Below are 23,627 nucleotides of genomic sequence, written 5' to 3'. Positions count from 1 at the left end.
TATGAGTCTCTCTAGCTTTGTGCAGGACAGAGAACATGTGTGTGTAGGAGTTCCTTTCACTCCTCCACCTTCTAAGAAGATACTAATTACAGATATCTCTCTTGTACGCTAGGGTGCATAGTTTGCTGAACCACACAGCCCATGGAATAAGGATGCCTCACGAGTCCAGAATACACACACATCTTCTGGAACTGAGAGCAGTCCAAGAGATCTTGGAATGATTCTTATAATTCATTCACTCCCAGCACGTTCAGGAGATGTTGGACAACGTGACAACTGTGTTCATCAACAAGCAAAAGGAAGCAAGATCTACACCCTTTGTAATTGGTGTATTGGTCATCAGATTACCCTGTACTGCTCCAGAGGAGTGTCTGGTCAGAACTTGAAGGGAAATACCCTTGTAATCCTGTGGATAGAAAATTTGTTGCATGCTCCCCCACCCATTTTGCTCTTACCTTGACATTCAGCAGGACAAGGCAGTGATCACCTTCATCACTCCCAGTTGGCCAAAACAATTCTCATTGCCCATCCTTCTCCAACTGTCATCCCATTCTCCAATCAGCATCCAGTCTTTCTCAGACTACCTTATGCAGGACAAGGGCAAAATCAGGCATCCGAATCCAGAGCCACTTCACGTCAGGCCTGGCATTTGGATGGGTGTTAAACCTAGAGGAGAAACGTTCAACATCCTAAACAATCCTTAACAATAGCAGGAAAGAATCCACCAGAGGGCGTTTCTTAGCAAAGTAGAAAAGATACTCTGTTTTGACTCAGCATCACCATATGTCCCCAGAGGAGATCGACATATTCTAAAATAGTGGCAATCTCCTCACCTTAAAAACTTCGTCATTCTCATAGCTCCCTATGGGTTCATTTGGCAGTGTTTGGCACCTGCCTCCTACTGAAGACTACTCCATCTTCCCATGTTGAGTGACTGTGATTTCTGAAAGGCTTGCTCAGGACCTTCCCTCCTATAGCCAAACCTGCTGTGACATGGGATCTCAACTCAATCCTTTCCATACTAACTAAACCACCCTTTGAACCACTAGGGATGTGCTCACTTTACCATTTGCCTATGAAGGTCACCTTCCTGGTGGCCACCACTTCAGCTAGAAGAGAGGTGAACTTGGGATCCTTGTGGCCAACCCACCATATGTTGCATTCCACAAGGATAAGGTTTCATTTAAACTTCACCCTTTTCATTCCCAAAGTAATTTCTGACTTTCACATGAATCAGACTATACAATTACCTGTGCCACCACCAATGAGGATCATAAACTGCATTCACTGGGGTTACATTGGACATAGGTGTTGTATCTTCAGAGAGCAAAGCCCTTTTGGAGATTGCCTAGGCTTTTTGTGTCCCTAGCAGACCATGTGAAAGGAAAAGTGTTATCTTTATGAAGACTATCCAAGTGGATTTCAGTCTGTATCTTTCTCTGTTACCAGTTATTTGATCAATGTCCACCTTGCAGAATGGAGGCTCATTCCACTATGGCAAAGCTTCACTTTGCTTCACTTCAGGAAGCACCACTCGTTGACATTTCTAAAGCAGCCATGTGGAGTTATATTCACAGCTTCACAAGGCACAGTGCCCTGGTGCAAGGCTCCTCAGCTGATACATTCTTTGCGTTAGTGATCCTACAGTCATCAGTACTGCAGAAATCCTTGCACCCTATTCCATGAGTACTATTTGTCAGTCACCACAGTGGAATGCATAGGGACCAGCATTGAAAGAAAAAAAAGGTTTACCTACCTTCTGTAACAGGAGTTCTTCAAGATGTGTGGCCTCTATCTTTATTCCATTCCACTGGCTTCTGTCCTTCACCTCTGCTTCAGATCGTTGCATTTGAATCTTGGTAGAAGAAGAACTGGAGAGACAGTCAGGTCTTACCGCCTCTTATACTTTGGACAAGAGCACGAGGAGAAAAGGAGCACAGATGTGGACCAACAGACTCCACCAGCAAGAATCTTCCAGTCTCAGGCTCATGGAGCACATGCGTACCCACAGTGAAATATGGATGGGGCCACAAATCTCAAAGAACCCCAGTTATGAAAGGTATGTGACCATTACTGTAGGTAATCTTTGGAAGGTTAAAAAAAAAAGTGTATAAGCAATAAATAGCCTGTGCTACTGCAGTGAAACAAATCTGTTCCTACTTTCCAGTAATGAATGATTCTTGCTGTTGCCTTGTCTGATTGTTGATACACATGGCAATCTATTGTCTGCTGGCTGGATTCAGTATCATAAGTGCAGGGATGAGCATATTGCATCTCCTAGACCTATGGGGGCATTTGCCTTCAGGCTGGGATTCAGTCCTATGGGGAGAGTAGTTTGGGCACCACCACCATACTCCACTTGGCATAGACAGCTTTAAACACCATCCTAAATCAATAGAAGCTTCCCCCAGTTGAGTGTCTCTGAGAGATGCAGTGAATTAGTATCTCTCTAAGGTGCTTTAGTCCTGTTTTGCCCCATCTAGCGCCATAACTTTCTGGTCACAAACATAAAAGGTTGTGAATCATTGTCCTATGGGACATTTGTTGCCTGACAAGATTTAGGACTAGCTGTTGACAAAGCATTTGTCACCACCAGATATTTGTCTGTCATGTATATTAAAATAAAATATAATTGTACTATTGCAGCCTCATTGTGAATCCACAGTGAGACACCATAATGCTTTTTCAATGTTACTAATGTTAAATATGGCTTTGTCTCTATTTGTGGTAACCCCAAGGACATAAGTGTGAAACTTAACACATCCGAAGACTAGGCCAAACATTTTCTATATTTGAACATTTGGTGTGTTTCTTTCGTGTGTGTTCATCAGTGACCTAGCTGCGTTTGCTAAAGGTGTCCATCCCCCTCCTGCTTTCAAAGATTTTAAGGCTGGAAGGGTCTGTTGTGATTATCAAATAACACAGGCCATAAGATTTCCGTGGATCAATTCCTGCTTCCATTCCAATATCTGTGGGTGAGCTAGACCATATCTTTTAGGGGGAAAAGATCTGTCACAGCTATGATCAAGCTCCACCTCCCCCTTCCCTCTCCACCACCCCTGGACACCCATCAGGCTTCTGTGTTTGGGTTCCATCTACTAGATCCATGTGCTTTTAAGCTTTCCTGATTCTGGGTTTCTGGGCACACTCTCATGATGCAGATTCTCTTTCTAGCATCTCCTTCTGCGACTGCTGTGGTCCAGCTGCTTAGGTCCTGTGATTAGTGTCCACTCTCTCAAACCCTTTAGTTGCTTCAGCACACCCTTTCAGAGTTCCAGGCTTGTGGGCACACTTGTTTACAATTAACCTCTTCAAACATGTATGGTAGTTGAAGTAAACAGACACAGGCTTTGCAAATGTTTCTAACACAATTGCTCTTTACTTTAGACAGTATGAGTGATATGCAGATTGAGGTTAAAAAAAAACCCTATATGCCCTTCCCTGCCTCAGTTTCCTCATCACTCTTGATCACAGTCATTCTTTGGGATTTATTTAATCTTCTAAGGTGTTCAGGATCCCCCTTCAGAACATGGAGTCTCTCATTTTGACCACTGCAAGCAAATTCCTTCAGTCTCTGATGATGCCACAGTCAAAAAGATTCCCTCTGCTATGAAAGCATGCCCCTTTGATCTCTCTCCTGCCCCTAAGCATCCTTTGTTTTGGTGAGTCCCATTGATGACAAGTTGTTTCCTTATGCTATTTCTGGGGAAATTCTATTCCATCAAACTCTAGCACCTGCAGAGAAGTTGGAGAAAATTGGTTCTCCTAAGGCTTCAGCCAATCCATTGTCCTAAGGAGTTCCCATTTAAATGGGAGCCATTCATGTTAACAAATTCTGTTGTTTGTTCCGTTGCGTCTTCCAGAACGGGGGTGTTATACATGACTGTGTCCTTGTCAGCCGTGCTGTGACTATTGTAAGAGTGTTGTCTAGAAGGAGTGGGGCGAGGGCTGGCCCAACCCACCTGGCACCAATCAGGAGTGCGTTGCGGGGCAGGGACTCAGAGGTGAGGGGCTGGCAGAAGGAGTTTAGGCGGCGGGGTCCCCTCAGAGACAGCAAGAGGTGTCTTATCCCATCCAGGGGAGGGACCCTGAGCACAAGAAGTGTCCCCTCCGCAGCTGTGATAGGGGGCAGCCCCCCAGGGATTTCCCCATTCTGCCTACACACACTCACTCCACACTGAGGGCCTAAGAGGAACCCCCATCCCCCACATGAGGAGGAAGGACTGCCTCACATACACAGAGAATATTTGTTGGTGTACGTCCACCAACATACATGGAGCTTTGGGTGGGCACCCAGCGTTGGTAAGCCGAGGCATTTGAAAATTGTGGATCAGGCCGCCTCCAGAGTCAGGGATTAACTTTAAAAACAAAATTGTTTAAAATAAATAAAAATTGGGGTCCTTAACTAGCTGCTGGTTTTTGAGCCTGCAAGCTTAATTTGACCTCTCTGGTTGTGATCAGTATGATGGTGCCATCTTTAATTATATGGCCCCATGCTGTTTTTTCCCCCACAGGCCATTTTCAAACATTTTCAGAAATAACATGAGATCAGAAAGAAAAAATATTCACTTCTATATATTTTTTTTTATAATCAGGAATCACCATATTAGACCAATACCAAAATAGAAAGTCTGCACCTGCATGTGGAAGAATCTTTAATTGCATACAAGTTTACAGTGATAGTGGCATGGCCATTAATTTTCTTGAATATAGCACAGAATTAATCTACCGTTGTTCACATTTTCATCAAGTTAGAAAGTTATTAATACTCCTTTAGTTATAGTTTTTATGCACTAATGAAATAGTTAAATGCATTTTACCAAGATGCCATTCTTTTACTGTATCTCATTTTTAAAAACAGTAAACAACCTCAACTTGATAAGATAAACCTGTTATATAATTTAAACCAAAAAGAGGAACTAGTAATAAATAATTGCATATGTATACACAGTACTAAGATTACCCCCTAAAAGCAAAGCTTTTTTGTTGTGAAGTTAAAGATAGTATACTATAAGTGTTTCAGAGACTGCTTTATGATCCCTTCATGAATCCTAATACACTATTACTAGAGTTTATGGAAAAGATTTATAGCCAGTGTTTTTACAGAAACAATATTTTAAAGTTCCAGAGGGGTAGCCATGTTAATCTGTTTTTAGCAAAACGGCGAGAGTCCTGTGGCATCTTAAAGACTAACAAAGAACCTTAAAGACTAACAAATATTTTAAAGGTTTTTCTGTAGAAAGATGGTATCAGGATAGCTCTTGTGATTACGAGCAAATATAAACTTATGCTAAAGAAAGTCTTTCTTGGTTCTATGTTACATATTTAACATATGCACCAGCTACAAATCCTTTTGATTGCTGATTTTCTAATGATGATATTGGCATGCTGTTAAGAGAAATATGCAGTCCATTCTTTGCTAATCATTATAAGCATACACTGCAAATCTATTTGATTGCTAAATTTCTAATGATGATATTGACACAATGTTGCCATGCTGTTCAGAAAATCCAGCATGCAGTCCATGGTTAAATAATACAACATGTGCTGGTTATGTTTGTTTGCTAAATTTGTAATAAGGAAATTTGTGTGCTTTGAAGAAAGATATGCAATCCATATTTTTCTAAGTATAATAAATATACACTGCAAATTGTTTGACTTAAATTTCTAATGATATTTACATACTGTTAGGAAAAATATCAAGTGTACCATTAAAACAAGCATATATTGAAAATTGAAAATGTATTTCAATGGTACGTTTTCAGTCATTATTCTGTGAAATAATTGCACAAGTGTATTCATATTTTTACACCCACTTTCTTATAAGATTGATTCTGCACAGATCAAAAAAAAAATCAAATTTTTAAAAATTGGATAATTTTGTTATTAAATATACAAGTAATATTGGCAGTACAATCTGAAGACAAGTATGAAGCTAAAAAATACAAAAGAGAAAAGTACCACCAAAAACTGAAAAATAAATCTTGTATTCTAGGACTATTTCAGGAAAAAACTGAAAGATGTACAAATATTGGGGAATATAGTAATTATATTTTTTCTTTGAGGAATCTGTTACAAGAAGAGAGATGTTTTGATAGAGCAACACATACCTGTAATATACTGTTTATTAATTCTAGATATTGTTAATTGTATATGGATCAGTAAATATGCTTAAACTCAAAGAAAGGGTGCCAAAATACAAGTTTGCCCAAGGCGCCATTTTCCCTAGGTCTGACTCTGGTAACCTTTCCTCTTCATTATTCATCATTCCCCCGGTCTTTGTGTCATCTGCAAACATTTTCAGTAAATTGAATAGGGCCAAGAACTGAACATTGTAGGACCCTCTAGAAACACAGTTGCTCAATGATGATTCCCTATTTACAGTTAGATTATGAGACCTATAAATTATCTAATTTTAACCCATTTAATGTGTGCTATTTGGATTTTGTATCATTTTAGTGTCTTAATCAAAATGTTATGTGGTAACAAGTCAAATGCTTACAGAAGTCTAAATATATTACATTAACACTTTAACCTCTGTCAACCAAACTTGTAATCTCATCCAAAAAAGATATCAAGTTAGTGTGACAAGGTTTGTTTTTCAGAAACCCTTGATGATGGCATTAATTATATTACCCTCCTTTAATTTTTTATTAATCAAATTCCTTATCAGCCATTCCATTATTTTTCCTGGGATTGATATCAGGCTGACAGACTTATAATTATTCGAGTCACTCAGTTTACCCTTTTTAAATACTGGCACAGTATTAGGCCTCTTTGAGACCTCCCCAGTGTTTTAAGACTTACTGAAAATCAACATTAATCTTTATCTTTTAATAAGACCATTCCTAGTCAATATTTAGAAGCATCTGTAAACACTGGTCTCTTTACTCAGGTTGAAAAAGGCTAACATTGGTCCTGTAACTATTATTTAATTAATTTAATTTCACTCCTTATGATCTAGAAGCCATGTCTGTTCAGCATTGGCGTGTTCTGAAGGCAACTACGATAGCTGTCAGACTAGGTATAAACGTGCTACTGGAGTCTGTTATATCCAAGGCTCCTGATAAGGATTTTTTAAAAAATCTTCTGGTTTTATCATTTCTTGTACTGCTTTTGTTTTAGTCAGTCCCAGCTGTATTTCTACTGCTAATGTCTGTCACAATTACATCATCTGCTTAGCAAATGAGCTTCAGTTATATTGATGCTTTTTCCTTAATTCTCCAACAACCTGTGATACGGTCTTTGTAAGTCTTAGCCACATCACCACATTGTTAATGTAGACTCAGACTCTGTGTCTTTCTAGCATTCTTTGTGGAACATTTCTAGACCAGAAATTTTTCCCATATGGAAGCCAAAGTATGTGTTACATATGGAGATGGGCCCAAGTAGTGACATTTGGATTTGAAATCATATTCAGTTCCACACTTCTCAAAGTTCAGGCATATTCATATTCAGTGTTCTAGTTTGCCTATTACAGAAACAGTAGGACAAAGTTTGGATCTGGAGCCACACTTTTCCAAAGTTAAGGAGGATTCAAGCTCAATATTTTGGTTCAGGCCCATCTGCAGTTGAATGTACACATTTAAAAAAAAATTTCCTTACTTAATTGTATGTGTCTAAATTCATGTGATGAATCCAGTTTTGTAAAGTATTGTGCCTCTGACATCTCTATATTTTTTTCAGCAGTGCTCCTTCATTATATTCTCACTGAGTTATTTGGTATCCACACACATTCTGAGTGTCCTGATACCTTTATTACACATGCTATTGAATTCACCCAGTCAGTGGGGTGCATTTGACTTCTACATTGGTTCCCCAGAATCATTCTCTTTCACATTTCCCTTAACTCTTGTCTCAAGAGAACCTGCACTCTCTTTAGGACATGCTTTACACAGTGAATCATGCTTTTCAGTTGAATGGTATATGTACCCCCTGAATATGCCAGGAAATTGCTTTCCTCAAGCTGCGATTGCTGCTGCTTATCTAGTCTGTTTTGTTTTTGGACCACATTGATATTTCACTGTTTTAAAAACAAATCTAATTGGCCCTAGCTTTTCACTGGTCTATTCTCCCAGAAAAGGCTATTTACTGGAGGGGGCTATTTCCCATTTTTACCATTATGCTGTAGCCTCCTTAATCTGCATGTTACCTGCATCTCAGTCAGTTGTTCTTCACAGGCTCTCATCATCACTTTTTTTTTTTTTTTTTTTTTTGAGTGTTGGCTTCTACTTTAGCTCTTTCCAAATCTTCAGTGTCATGAAAATTGATTTTGCTCCTACGAGCAGTACTGTCCATTTCTAAACGCTACCTTTTTTCATCTTGTTTTGCACTTTAGCATGCTGTGCTGTCATTCTATCCATTGCCCCTATTAAACTTCACAGTTGTGGCCTTATCATCCCTCGGCATACAAATCTTAATGTCCTTTAAACACCTCTCCTGGTAAGTACACCATTGCAAAGTGATTTTTCTTTTACATTTTTCACCATATGGTGAAAATTTTGTACGATGCTTCTCACCAAAAAAGTTGCACTTTTTCCTGGGTTCACTCTTCTTGGTCAGTTATTTCCTGAATGCACGCTTCACTTTCTGCTTCTAGCCCAGATTCTGTCCTGTGTTCCATTATTGCAGCCCCATTAATGTCAGTGGGTAATATGGCTGTAGTTGTGGACTGAATTTATCCCACTTTCTGCGCTGTTACTATTTCAGTCATCGTCCTTGATTTTGCAGGATATTCCTCAAATATTATGATGTGCTTTTCACTTGTTCTTTAGCTTCACAGATTTTGTGTTGCCTTCCAGGGCTAGCTATGCCTTACAGAATGCCAGATTCTGTAATCTTTGAGTTCACTGTGACTACTTACCATGAGTAAGCATTACATGGTCAGGTCCTAGGTAAGCACTACTGTACCTTGTTAGTGCTATGGACCACCTACTCTCTTATCAAAGAGGTTTGTCTGACCACATACTTGAAAAATAATGCTTTTAATCCCAAGTCTATAATAGAATTGTCAATGATTTCAATGGGCTGCTGTACTCAGCAATTGAAACACATGGCCTTCGTGTACTGTATATCTTATACCTTTCCATTTAGAGGACATTATGGAACAAAATTGATTTTGAGGCCTAAACTATTCAATTTTTTCACTAACAGTTCAAATACACTGTACATTCAGTTGCTTGAATCACTGCCATAATTAATAAGGCAACTTTTTGCTCATCTGATTTTTTTTTGCTCATTGACTTTTAAGTAGAGTAAAAACGCTATTTAATATTTGCCATTTGCTATCCATGTTTCCTGTAATTTTCAGAGTTGTTTGAGGTTTAATCACAGCTACTGTGCTCTGTTTTGTGCTCTTCTATTGATTGTTTGTATGGGATTGCTTTCATACCAACAGTTTTACAACACGTGTGTAGTCAATGCTATTAAACATTGAGCTATGAGAATCTGTAGAACATTCCTTCTGCTGAGTGAATTACAATTTTTGAGCTAACACAGAAGCCTTATTAGTTCAAAACCACAGTAAAGGCCAGATCTCTCATAGAAGTTACTTTTGGGTGAACAGGTGCTAGCAGACAATTCTTCAGCAATGTACTATCTGAATCATCAGAAGATAGAGACCAGTGCACCTGCCTGGAGGTGCTTTCCTTGCAGGAATGGTATATCTGTCATTAAGATTGCCATTGGGGAGGTAATCATCTTACTGCTCCACAGATTCATCACAGGAATCAGAATCGAAGCTAGTGGTCAGAACTGCATTTAGTAGGCTGTTATCCAGGCATAGGTATGCCTACAGAATCAAATATGATCTGCCACTACAGCAAGGCATTTGTTAAATAGCTTTGGCGCTACCGCTTTGACTGGGATGAAAAATTAGTGATTTGAGATAAACAAACAGAGTATCTCATTTATAAAAGCTGAAAATTAGTGGTATGACTGCTTGCTAATGAAGAAACTGCTACAAATGTAACAAAAAAAGAAGCTGTTAGCTGGAATCGTTACAAAGGAAACTTTTATTTTAAGGAATGTTACTCAGATCTTTATTGGTGTAAACCAGAAATAACACATTGTACACTCTTACAGCTTTTGTCATGCAAATTGTGCACCTGGATAGACAAGATGTCATATCAATTCATAAGGCTATTCTCGCACTAATGTATTCAGTAAGAGAGTTGGTGAGAAGATGCTAAGTTTAAAAAGCATTTGGACCAAATCCTTTTTCTTTTTGTGCATGAGGTGGTCATTAGGGGATATTTTACACTGTCACAAAGTTAATTCCAGAATATCATGCTGTTAGAAAATGTAAATATTTTGAAATTCAGATTTGAAATATTTACTCAAAAACATAATCTTCTATTGTAGTGTATAATAAAAGATTTAAAATTTGATCCAACTCTTTTCCCTTAGACACAAAGTATATTTAATAAAAATGCTGATTTATAAAAAATTGACTAATGGAGTGTCTGAAATACATAATGTTTCCAGGAGGTTTTTCCATAGACTTTATCAAAAATACTGAAATAGATAAATTAAATAATATCCTTCCTGCCAGTATAAAAGCCTTTTGGCAACCTGATTTATGTAAATATTAGGTGGCAGTTCAATAACAATTACTGAATTCCTGATTCATATGGACTGAGCCCTTATCTTAAGTGATGTTGGAATTTCCCAGACTTTTCTGCACTGAAGACTTGTGTGAGGTCAGGATATCTAGGCCACTGGGCAAATATGGAAATATTCCAGGAAGTTTTGAGTTCATCACATAAAAGCTCATACTCATTGAAGGCTATCAGATTTGTGAGCAGGATAATTAGAGATCTGTGTGGATTCCTCTGATCTCTTGGAACCCAAGCAATTTGGTGTGATGCTTGTGTATGGTATAGAGACAGCATTAGTAACTTTGCTTTTAGTGATGGACAGTGGTCATGTGTCCATTATTATTTTTGTTAGCTACATCAACAATGTTTGATATAACTCAGCTTGAGGCATTTTAGGTACTGTTATAAGATATGATGATGGACAGGACTGATTCTTCCATGGCTCTCTTTCTGAGAGGCAAAAGGGTGGAATGGGTAGCGGCTCACCCATTGCAAGGGCCCTCTGATGCAGGATCTAACACCTTTTCCATTTTCCACTCTTCTGCTTCAAAATGTATATTAGTCTGTTACAGGCAATTGTTAGGTATTTTGACTAGAAATTCATCCACATTCTTATGGAACCTGACTATATGTTTCCTGTATATCAAATCCCAACATTGTTTTTCTCACTTTCCCACTGTTTGACTAAGATATAGGAGCTGAACTTTTTGAAACTATCTGGAAAAGATGGAGATGATGATGATTGGCATGTAAAGCAACTTGAGGAAATTGCAATGGTTGCCCTCTGTTAGTGGATTTATAAGCAGGTTTGGGTATTTTTGAAGCCCCGATCACCCTTCCATTCCCAGGTTTCAGCCATGGCTCATACCATTACTTTTTGTTTTTACCCACAATATCTAAGAGAAGGTGGCCTTTCTCCGATAATGCAGAGTTCACTGTAGTCAATCACACTATTGTAATCTTCATGTCTGGAGTATTGCAGTGCTCTCTGCTTGTTTGCATGCTTGAAGACCTTTGAAAGCTTCAGCTAGTACAAAATGTGATAGCTCACCTGTTCATTCCAGTTTGGAGGGAGAGCATTGCACCCATGTTCTGCAGTGTTCATTGATTTCCCATCTGCTTTCAGACAACATTCCTTCTAATGTATACAGCCACACATGGTTTCTGATCCAGCTATCTTAAAAGCTGCTTCTTTCCCTAGGTACTACCATGATGGCTGAGCTCAAATGAGGCACTTTGCTGATAGTCCTTAGATGTGCACATTTAGGGATAGACAGTAGAGTTTTTATAGTAGTGTCTCCTTGGCTGTGGTTCTTGCTCTTTCTGGCAGTTTGCCAGAGCTCATCTTCACTTATCAGCAGAGCATAGCATACAGAACAACTTTCTAGTAAAGTATATGTATGATCAATAATAGTGAAAGTGCAATATGAAGATAATGAATATCTTAAAAGAGCAATACAGTATTCAAATTGATTGAGTAATCAATTAATTAGTAGTAATATCAAATCAGCACTAACCAAATGAATAATAAATCATAATAATTGAATAATAAAATAAAATAAATAATAATGAATAAAATAAAAATTCAATAATAAATAATCACTAAAATTATTAACGAAGAAAATCTGCACAGCCTTGAAATTGGATCTTCCAGTCTGTACATCAGATAGCATATCAAGTGCTTTTAGTTTCTAAATGTCTTGGGACAGGATGTTGTCATCCTCCGTGTATGTTACTAAGCTGAGCACTTGATGACACTGAATAAACAATATAGCAGACTTCTCTAATAGCATGTGCTGAGTTAAGAGGTAAAACACTAATCTAACATTACCGTCTAAAAGTGAAACAATGAACTAATCAAAACAAAGCAAAACATATGAAAGAAATTGTTTGCTCATCTCCAGTCCCAAGTCATGGCTGATGTTAAGCATAATGGTGTCTTAGGGCCTGATCCAAAGCTTATTGATGTCAATGGAGGCTCCAAGAAAGAATTCTTTTGCTCTCCTTCACCACATCCCATGCAAGATCTGTAGTATGTTTAAAAACAAATTAAAAGCAATAATGAAAAAATAAAGTAGTAAATGACATCCTTAAAATATGGCTGGCATAACATTTTTTAATAAATTAAGAAAGTATACAAATCTTAACGTTTTATTTTCTTTCTGCTTCCATTTCTTTCAGTTCTTTTGTTCCTCTCTCGCTCTTTTCTCCCCTTCTGTCTCCCACATTCTTTTGGTTATATATTCTATTTTCTTTCTCATGTGTCAAGTTCAAATTTATCTTGATTACCCTAGGCTCACTCCTTCTCTCCTTATTCCTCCCAAGACTGGTTTGGGGCTCCAAAATGGATTTACAGGATGCTTATTTTCACATGTGAATCAACTCTTCCCATCCAAAATATCCACAGTTTGTGGTGAGAGGAGATTAATACCAGTTTAAGGTCCTTCCTTTTAGCCTCACTATGATTCCTAGAGTATTCACAAATTACTTTTCAGCTGTAGCAACACATGTGAGACATTCTCATATGTATGTACCCTTACTTGGACAATTGGCTTATCATGGTGTCCTCACAGGAGGATCTAGCAAAAGCTATGTCACAGATATGTATCTTGTTCCAAACACTGGGGTTCAAGATAAACCAGTAGAAATTACACATGGCTCCAACCCAGGTAATATATTTTATTGGGACAGTTCTGGATTCTCAGAAAGGCAAAGCTTTTCTTCAAGAACAAAGGTATTCAAAATATTTACAGCAATAGTGATAATACAGGAGAACTCTTGTCAGACTCATGTTTTTCCTCAAGTTGATGGGCCTTATGGCTTCAGCCACACAAATTAACGCTGTACAAACCTCTGAAGATGAAACCTCTACAACATTGGTTAGCAAGATACTGTATACCAAATACAGACAGCATGTTTGTACCCAGAGATATGTTCCTGTCTCTCATGTGGTGGACTCAGTGCCGCAATGTCCTCAAAGCAATTGCATTCAACCTTTAGCTGTGTCAGCTATAGTCACCTTCAGTGCTTCCAGTCTAGGCATAGGAGCTTATTACAATAATCTGACAATTAAGTCACTGACATTCCAGGGAGAAAACTTACGTATCAACATTCTAAAATGTAGAGCAGTATATTATGCTCCTAAGTACTTTCTTCCTCATCTACGTGGCAGAGTGGTTCAGGTAACTCCTGAAAATATTACAGCAGAATTTTACATAAACAAGTGGGAGTGGGGGGGGGTGGAGAGAGACATGCTATAGCCACCTGTGCGAAGAGGCTGTATCTCTATGGGAGTAGTGCATAATACATTAATTTTTATCCTGTAACTCTCCATCCTGCTGAGAAGAACAATATGTGAATAGATCAGCTGAGCAGAGACTTACATGATCAGCACAAGTGATCACTCAAGAATTTAGTAGCAAACAACATCTTTCTGTGAGTGTATCCAGAGAGAAACGTATTTGCAATAAGACACAACTCCAGAGGTTTTGTTCCAGAGCAAGTGCAGACAACCAGTCTATTTCAGCAGTACTACTTCAGGAATAGTGGTGGGGATATTCTCTCCATTCCCCTCAATTCCTCTCATTCAGAAGGTTCTCAGGAAAATCAAACAAGACAAAATCAGAATGATTCTGATAGCCCTGACCTAGGCAAGACAACAACGGTTCTTGGATCTCCTGCAACTATCATCAGAGTTTTCTGTCTTTCCTCACAATTCCAGACCTATTGACCCAGCAGAGGGGTTGGATTTGCTATCCAGACCCAGATTCTTTCCATTTATTAGCATGCGCCATAGGACTTTGACAAATCTGGAACTGTCCTATTCAAAAACAGTACAGGAGATACAATTATCCTCCAGGAAGCAGTCAACGCACCTGTATTGTCATAAATGGAAAAGGTTCGCTTTTTGGACAGCCAACAATAACAGAAATCCATTTTCAGCATCTGTTCATCCATAATGGAGTACTTTATTTGAATTCCTTGGGGTTCTCCATGTCATTGGTAAAAGTATATCGTACCATCATCTCTGCTTATCACATCTTAATTGAGCAAAAAACTATATTTAGCCATGATACAATAAAAAGATTCTTGAAGGGGTTAATGAATGTCTGTCCTGTGGTTAGAGAACTCTCACCTGTGTGGGATCTCAGTCTACTCCTTACTCAGCTCATGAATCCTCCCTTCAAACCCATGGAAGAATGTTCCCTATTTCATCTCTCAATTGAGACATCCTCTTTTATAGCTATTATGCCCTCTAGAAGGGTGAGCAAGGTGCAGGCTGTCATGGCTGGACTCTCCCATCTCCCCGTTATCCCCCATCCCCGATGGTAATTTACAAAGATAAAGTGATCCTTTACCCACATCTGAAACGTCTCTCTAAGGTGGCAACAGAATTTAATCTTAACTAGTTCATAAACTTGCCTATATCTTTCCCTAGGCCTCACTGTTAGTCAGGGGAAGTTAAGCAATGCATCTTGAATGCTAAGAGAGCATTAATTTTCTATTTGAGAATGGCTAAGGAATACAGAAAATCACCTAGACTGTTTGTCTCTTACGGAGGGCCGAGCTCGCCACACAGTAACTTGCTGTGTGGACACTGCTACAGGGCGGTGAAAGTCTCAGGTCCCGGAGGCCACACTCAGGGACTTTCACTGTGCTGTATTCAGATGTATTCCCATATACAAAATCTGTAGCGCTGCATTTAGAACTCAGTACGTTCACAAATCATTGTTCTTAATATCTGGCATCTAAATCAGATGCACAATTTAGTAAAGCTGCATTACAATATCTATGTAATTAGTTTTCTTTGTCCCAGAGGGAGGAGTGCTGCTTGCCAAACTCCAAAGTGGGAATATGCAGAGGACTCTCAAAGAAAAAAATAAGGTTACTCATGTAGCAAGAGTTCTTCCACACTACCTCTGCACATTCCCATTCCCCATCCTTCTTCCCCTTTTCAACTTCTCATTTGAAGATGTGGTGGAAGGAACTCATCTGCTTGGCAAGCCACACTCGCTTTTTATAACCCTGAATAGGGAGAAGTAGGTGACACGAGAGCTCTGCAACAGAAACTACTACTAGAAAGTTCTACTGGTCCAAGTTGCACAATTCATGTATTCCAAGAGTGTGAATGTGCAGAGGTCATCTGTGTGTATGTCTGCTTTGTCTTCCCATCTATACCATTCTCCTCTTTCTAATTCTTATCTTCCTCTCTTTCTCTTGTCCTCTTTTTCAGTATTGCTTTCTGTTTGGCTCCCACGCTGTTAATCATTTCCCAGAGCTCTTCCTCTGTTTTACCCTCTCTAAATTAATAAATATTGTGCATTTCTGTTTTCTCACACCTCCACAATTAATATGTAAAATGGATATTTCACCATTATGCCACACTTTTAAGTGTTAGCACATTCTTTACCATGGAAACATGCCTACAATTATGTAACAACACAGAAAAGAAAAACGGAGTATATGTGGATTCATATACCTGATGGCTTGGCAACATCGTCGAGTGTTAAACTATTTTTCCCTCCTGATGACAAGCAAATTCGTTATTCTCAAAGTAACAGAGGTTTGCTGAAAGTGAACATAAAGCTCACACTCTCTTCCTGACATCACTACACTAGATATAATAGGATTCCTCCAATACGCTATCTTTTTTTATTGCTGCCCCAAGAGGCTATTTGTCATGCTATTGGACTCCATCGTCAAGCTCTTTTACTTTGACTTAATCCAACAGGTGTATGTAAAATTAAATCACTTCTTTGGCCGTGTAGTACTGTGCTTTTAGTAGGGAGGTCTTAATCCTCGAACAGGTGACAGTGAATAGTGTAAGTAACACATAGAGCCCCTTAATAAATAGCACACCCTCCAATTTTATTTTGGATTAATATAGTTCAAAATAAAATACATTATACTGAAAATTACTAGAAGTGACCATATATTCCACATGTTCTAACCAGTTATGGAGTTCTAGAATAATTTTCACTAGATGATATTTGAATCCGGTTTATTTTAATGTTGATAAAAGACATTATACTGCACATGAACCTATTAAACAAAAATAAAATATTGAAGGTATGTGGTATTATTAAAGTTTTGTTGACATGAATTTAGTGTGGCCGCCAACTCATGAATGTTGGACTCAGTGTGAATGTTTACCTCTCCTTAGCAACTCCTTAAATCTAAGGTGCTACTCCCAAGTTTTGGTCTGGAACCAATAATTATTTAAAAAACGAACACTCACACTATGGTATTCTACAGTACAGGTCCAAAAGATGGGAGTAACACTATTGTAAAGTGTAGTGTTTGGGACCATTACTATAGAATTGTAGAGGATTTTTTTTTTAATTAGGGTAGTCAGGAAACAAGAATGTGAGAAGTCTTAACAGTAAACGATTAAACGGTAAAAAGGAGCAAAAGATTTAGTCTGTTTATAGATGCATTTTTTTTCTGATATGAACAACAGTTTTCATTTTGTGCTAAGCTGCATGTGTTCTTCACAGGAGAGGAGCTGTGTACTGGCCTCATATCAGGGTGTTCCTTGGACTGTTCCTTCGGTTTCCAGACTGATGTCCACAACTGTGAGATCTGTCAGTGCCGTCCAAGGCCTAAGAAATGCAAACCCATAGTATGTGACAAGTACTGTCCATTTGGATACTTGTACGTATTTTTATTCTGAAAGCATATTTATCACATGTGCATATAAAATATTCAAAATCCACAAATATTTATTTATGTATCTTTATTTTATGTATGAAAAAGAGGAGGGGTGTGGGAAGGCAGGAATGTACATACTTGATAAGTGTATAGTATTCCTCAAACAGACTTGGACACTAGAATTGAAATTATGAAAATGGATTTTGATCACCAGACCAAAAGAAAATTCAAATAATCAAAATAATGACTAACAAAATTATAAAAGCAGAAAAGTATCTTTAAAAATAGTTGTAAACATTCTTTGAAAGCAAGTTTAAAGAACTGCATAAAAATAATTTATCTTTCTTGTTGCTTTTAAAAATTTCTTTTGCACTAACATCTCTGATATCCCCTCCATCTCATAACTCACTTCTTTTACTCATCTGATCCCATAGTATTTTGAGTTGATCTTTTTATTATGACATAACAGTAGTTTGCCTGAGCAGTCATCTGTTCTAGTCTTCCATTTCTTTGTAGAACACTAATGGAAAGTCAGTCTTTTGTCTGTCATAAGTTTTTCCTAAGTGTCACTGAGACCTGTAATATTGGAAGACACACTCTTCCTTAAAAAGAAGTAATGATAGGTAGATTTTTTTTCAGGAGGAAGAAGGGATCCTGGGTAATTATTTTCTCATAGGTAGAAGTTTCTTTAGTATCAGTTGCTATGCAGCCATTCAGCGTTCTCAGTGAAGGTTTCACCAATGTTCTCCACCCCTTCCAAAAAGACATAATGTCATTTTATAGGAAGAACATAAATTTTGCTTTTTGATAGGACCAATGCCATGTCACCTCCTCCTTTGCTTAAAGTTGGTAGTTTTAACCCACATCATCTAACCTTCAGATACTGTATTTAGTGAACTCCACTACTGTTGCTGCCCTTGGCAGTTTATACTTGGATTTCTTTAATTCCTGACCCATTCCTTTTTTTCCTCTTTTACTGAATTTGGCAGTTCTCTTGTAGTGTCTACTGTTTTAATAATCTTATACAATGCACTGTAGTTCATTCTTATTTCATATTTCTTTAATCTTTTTGAATAACCAAAATATGCTGCAGCCTAAATTATCCAAATGTTTGAGAGACATCACAGACTTTAGGAAAAATGGAGATCCAGCTATGCCATGATCTCATAGCAGAGAATTTAACCAATGCAAGAATTGCAGAGAGAGTGTATAAATGGGGGTCAAACTCACAATACTTGGTGCGGTCAGAAGAAAAATCTGGAGTAGACAACTCTCCTGCCTCCCTTTATTTTTCATATTATGGGCTTGCTTCTCCCACCCCCCAATTCAACCAGTGAGTTGTACTGTACTTATGTTAATGTATCAATCCAGTTGCCCTCTTTTATTGTTTATATAGCACTACGCATGCACATGGTGCTGTACAAAAAGTGAAATATGCTAAACACAAAACAGATCTCGTCCCCAAGGAACATGCATTCTAAAGGCCCAGAAGGTACAATATATTACAGTGGGGGGGGGGAACCTAAAATCTCCAAGAATAGTGAATATGCATTTAAAACAATATTTATTTTATTTCTTTGGATTTCTAATCATATGAAAAAGGATGCCTTTCCATATGATTTAGGTCCCCCTGAGTTTAAAAGTGTCCACATTAAAAAACCACTCCAGTGTAACTAATGTGTAGCAATATCATTTAATATAATCCATAAACCATTGCTTTAAAATGTTAGTTGGGTTTAGCAGTTTTTGAAGACGGATAGGCCTGAAACAGAACACAGTGCAGATTAAGTGAGTGGCTGTTGCAAGCACATAGCAGCAAAAATAGGATGTATTAAGTCTCGACTGGATGAAGCAGACAAAGAGATTAGGTAGACAGGAAATGTGGGCAATCTGTAGGCAGAATCGGGAGTGTAAAAAGAGATTAAGGAAGAAATGTAGTTGGGGCAAAATTCTGGAGAGCTTGGAAAATTACCAGAAATGACCATATATTCCACTTGTTCTCACCAGTTACGGAGCACAGAATAATTTTCGCTAGGTGATATTTGAATCCTGTTTATTTTAATGTTGATAATTCAAAAGTACAAACTGAAATGCTATTCCACTAGTGCAAAGAAATGTAAAAATATCTTAACATTACAATGAACAATGAAAACCAATAGGTTGTTAATCTTATGTTTCATTGCAATTTGTAGCAGAAAGTGGAATCCGACTTTGTTTATAATATAGAAAATGACTTTATTGGGACATTCAAGTGCTCAGCAACACTCAAACTTTGGCACGGAATAAATGAATTTTTTCATTTATATTTTCTGGTGCTGTGTTTAAATACTATTATCCATGATAGTATTGAGTAGTTGGCAGTTATTTTTAGCTTTCTAATCAACAATAAACTATACAGAATAATCTAATATGATATCACTATTAAAAGGAAGCTGTCAAGGTTGTTAGAATGCTTTAAAAGCTGCCTCATGTTAGTCCTTAAATTAAGGACTGTAACATTGTTGCGGCACTAATTTAAAAAATCGGAAAAGATAAATCCCCAAAATACTGTTACTTGAGCTATACATAGAGTGGACAGGTGTGTGTGTGTGTGTGTGTGTGTGTGTGCGCGTGCATACACTCTCACACAGTCGAACATAAAATAGCATACTTACATGTGCAGTTTACGTAGTTTGTTTACAGGGCAGCTTTCAAAAAATTTGAATCTTTTTTTTTTTTTAATTCAGTGCTCTACCAATGATGGCTTTTTAAAAAGTAGATGGCTGCTCCAGTCTTGAATGTAAAAGCTACAGTGTGGAAGTAACAGTTAAAATATGGTCCTTTTAAAGGCATGTCATTGTCGTTTAAGGCTCTGACGCAGGAAAGCACCAATGTATGAGCATAAGTGCTTTCCTGAGTCAAGGCTAAATGTTTGGGGGTTTTTTCCTTTTCTTTTCAATTGACTCTTTCTTCACTTTGCTGTGGAGTGTCTAAGGCAATCAAGCTAGCTTCTCTCTATACTTTTTCCTTTCTAAAACACTCTATCTTCAATTTAATTTATTTTATTTCACTAGTAATCCTAACTTTGGATTGTATCGTAGTGTTTAAAACTGTGTATTATTGAGAGTCCTTCTGGAAATGTTTATCATAATTGTTCTGAGATGCCACATATTGTGTTTATTATTCATTGTTGTGTTTTATTTACTTTTTATTTATTACTTATATTAATTTGCTAGGTTTACTTTTCTGTTCCTTTTATTATAATTGTATAATACTAAAATGAATTTGGGAAAAAATGCACTCTTTCTTAATGAGCACATTATGGGATTAAAAGTTTTACTTGATCCAATATTTTTTCCTTATTCCATCTTGTTTGTTTTATAAACAGTAATTATCGGGGGAGGAGAGGAAAAAGGATTTTTTTTTTTTTTTTTTTTTTTTTTTTTTACAGTTTTGAGTGAAACACAGTAGGGACAAAAATCCCCAATGAACATATTTATGTAACTTCTAAATTTTGGAATGAAAGTTCTCCTAAGGTAAGTAAATGGAATAGATTTCCATTCATGGGTCTGAACTCTGTGTGTGACTGGCGGTAACTTCCTTAAGCAAAATCCACATTATCAGTGAGTGGAACATGCCTAACTGCTAAGAATAACAGTCAGGCATTTCCCAGTCCATTTTTCTTTCTACTTAGTACAGAGATTGTTGCCACTATGCATGCATGTACATCCTTACTCCGTGAGAGTTTATTCATTTTTTTTAAAGTGAAGTCTTCTCTTTACTCTTATTGTTTCAACTGCTTCTTACTGTTACTTTTCTTTACACACGAATTAGATATTTGTCTGTGAGATGAGTCTTTGACACCTCACTACCTTATTATTTGATTGAGATGCCTTTTTTGCTAAGGTTGAGTTTCATGGCAGGTCTCTGGCCCATTCCTTTCTTTTCTTCTGGATTGTAATTTATTTGATTTTTTTAAGGTACAGACCAATGGCTGCAGGAAAAGCCCTAAGTGTGATCAACAGATGTCTGTCATAGTGGTAATGTTTTCTGCCTGTAATGTCTGGGAACACACCAGGACACTCATTGATTCAGATTCTCAAGAATGTGTTCTTAAACTGTGAGGGCTTAGAGAGATCATATCAGGTCTGATTGGCTTCCCCTAAGGTAACCTAGAAGTCCTTTAAAATACTAGTTAAATAGCTCGGATGGAATTGAGACTCTTCAGAATTGCCTGTTTAAAAGTAAGACCGGCTGGATGGATCCTACAGTACTTATTCACCATTTGCAAAGCATTTGAATTAAGTCTGACCTTAAGGGGTACATAAAGGCATTAGATCTGTTGGCGCCTCGATATAATTTCCTTGGGGTGCTCAACAATGACTTGAAGATAAAAGGGGAGACTGCCCCCAAGAACAGGTTGAGGCCTACTTCTTGAGCTCAGTATCTTTGCATATATGATACATCCCTCATATATGCTCAGCACTTTGGATTTCCTGGGCCTCTACTCACTCCAGATCTACACCTTCATAACAGTAGGTCAGAGTCCAGTGTCAAGAGCATGAATTGACCTACTATACATTTTAATGATGCTTTCTTTCTGCATGACTGCAGCACTATTGACTGTACACAACCTGTCAAGGCATCTTGCTCACCAAATATCAGTTGGAGCACCTGGCTCTAGGAGCACAAAATATGCCAATGCCTGTGCCTAATCCATCAAGTCGATCAACATGTTCAGCCCCATTGATTATGTACCCAAGGTACCATATATAAAAACAGTAATTGATTCCATCAAAGAGGTGGGCATTCTCAGCATCCTCTTTCCTCATACATATGGTATTGGTGCAAGCTTTAAGTGTGTCCATACCTTCATCTCTCCAACTAGCTGACTCTAAGAGACTGAGACAGGAAAAAATTCATCAGGTCAGTGCTATCTGGAGCAATCTTAACAAATCATACATTTCTTTAGGGTCTCTTTCCTCCTTTTTGTAGAGAGACAGAAGGAAAGCCCATGTATTTGCTAATTTTCTCCCCCATCACCAGGAGGAATGTTTTAAGAACAAAATAAAAGAAGCTTTTGCATCTGGTTAGGGTGTCTTTTGATGCCTATCTTGCAACAACAAGAACAGTTTCTTCAGGGATAGAAATTCACATTGTGGTCTTATGGTCTCTTGCAGGATGTGCAGCAAAATTTGAGGACCTGTCACACAGAGGTAGAGAAATTTAGGGAAAAAAGGTAGAAATTGAACAGATGGAAGGGAACAAGAGTAAGGTCACTTTCAACTCCATCGTCCAGCATTCATATTTTTCATACCAGAGAAGGAATAAACCTGCCTACGCCAGCAGGCACAGCTTCAAAGATGCCCAGGACTCTAAGCAGAGTGTGAAGCCACCCAAGAACCAGAGGATGTAGAGTCTTCAGCATTATCCATCTAAGCAGCAAAAGCTTTTAGAAATTTAGAGATGTGTTTAATCAACTATGAAAGATTACCCTGTATGAAAAAGAAAACCTCCCCAATTCCCAGTAACCTTTAATCATGGATCATCAAAATCACGTCGTAGGATAGCTCACTAATCCCCCCCTTCAAGCATGCACTTGAGTACAGCTCTGTCCAAAAGAATTAATGTGAAAATCCAATCCCTCTTTGACAAAAATGCCATTTAACCCATATCATCAATTGCAAAAGGATATTTTATTCTAGATACTACTTTGTCAGAAGGGCTCTGGCCATCCTGGTTTCAGTACCTTGGGAAATTTGTCCCAGAAGAATAGTGTGGAATGATGTTTCTTGGAATAATTATACTGTAGCTGGACACAAGAGACTGGAGGCACCTGATGAATATTTATCTGTACACAGACATACATCCCAGTCATAGAAGGTAGTTCATATTTCTGATAAGATTACAGTAGTAAAATATAAGGGATTGACAGGGAAGAGCTGGTCAAAAAATGGAAAAACAATTTAACAAAATTCCCTCAACTTTTGAAAAATTATCCACAGATTAATTATACACAAGTATATGGAAGACATATAGTGAGATCTTCTAGCAGGTAACACCTTAATTATTTCAAGAGAAATTTCTGTTCTCTTTGTATGATAAATAAATTCAGTTAGGTATTTGGACATATTCTGACGTTCTTTTCAGAATCTGCACCAAAATCAATTGGTATAATGTAGATTAGGCCAAATAGATCAGCTCAACACTTGATAAAAAGAAAAAAGTAGAAATGCCCTGAAATTTCCCAGGATGTCACATTTTTCTAATCTGGACCTTGTTACTCCACTATCTCATCGCAGAGCATTTTAGTCTTCAGATACAGCTGATAATATTTTGTCATGGCTAGAGAAGGTATTTCTGACTTTGCCCAACTCTGTGCAGATACACAAAGGAGGA

The 23,627-nt window shown here is 37.9% G+C and overlaps 1 protein-coding gene across 2 annotated transcripts in view; it reads left to right on the top strand.

Annotated features, from left to right (window-relative positions):
- The window catches only part of CRIM1 (cysteine rich transmembrane BMP regulator 1), a 306,588-nt gene that overhangs the window by 223,626 nt on the left and 59,335 nt on the right, over positions 1-23,627 (top strand). For both annotated transcript variants that reach the window (XM_067562678.1, XM_067562679.1), the window contains exon 9: positions 17,096-17,252. In XM_067562678.1, the coding sequence (XP_067418779.1) occupies positions 17,096-17,252 (157 nt within the window). The remainder of the gene's footprint in view (positions 1-17,095; positions 17,253-23,627) is intronic.

Source organism: Emydura macquarii, unplaced genomic scaffold (assembly GCF_026122565.2).
Source record: "Emydura macquarii macquarii isolate MOO-44397 ecotype Brisbane River unplaced genomic scaffold, CSIRO-AGI_Emac_v2 contig_2457, whole genome shotgun sequence".
Lineage (NCBI taxonomy): Eukaryota > Metazoa > Chordata > Testudines > Chelidae > Emydura > Emydura macquarii.
Note: the sequence above shows the minus strand (reverse complement) of the source record. Positions and strands in the feature narration are given on the sequence as shown.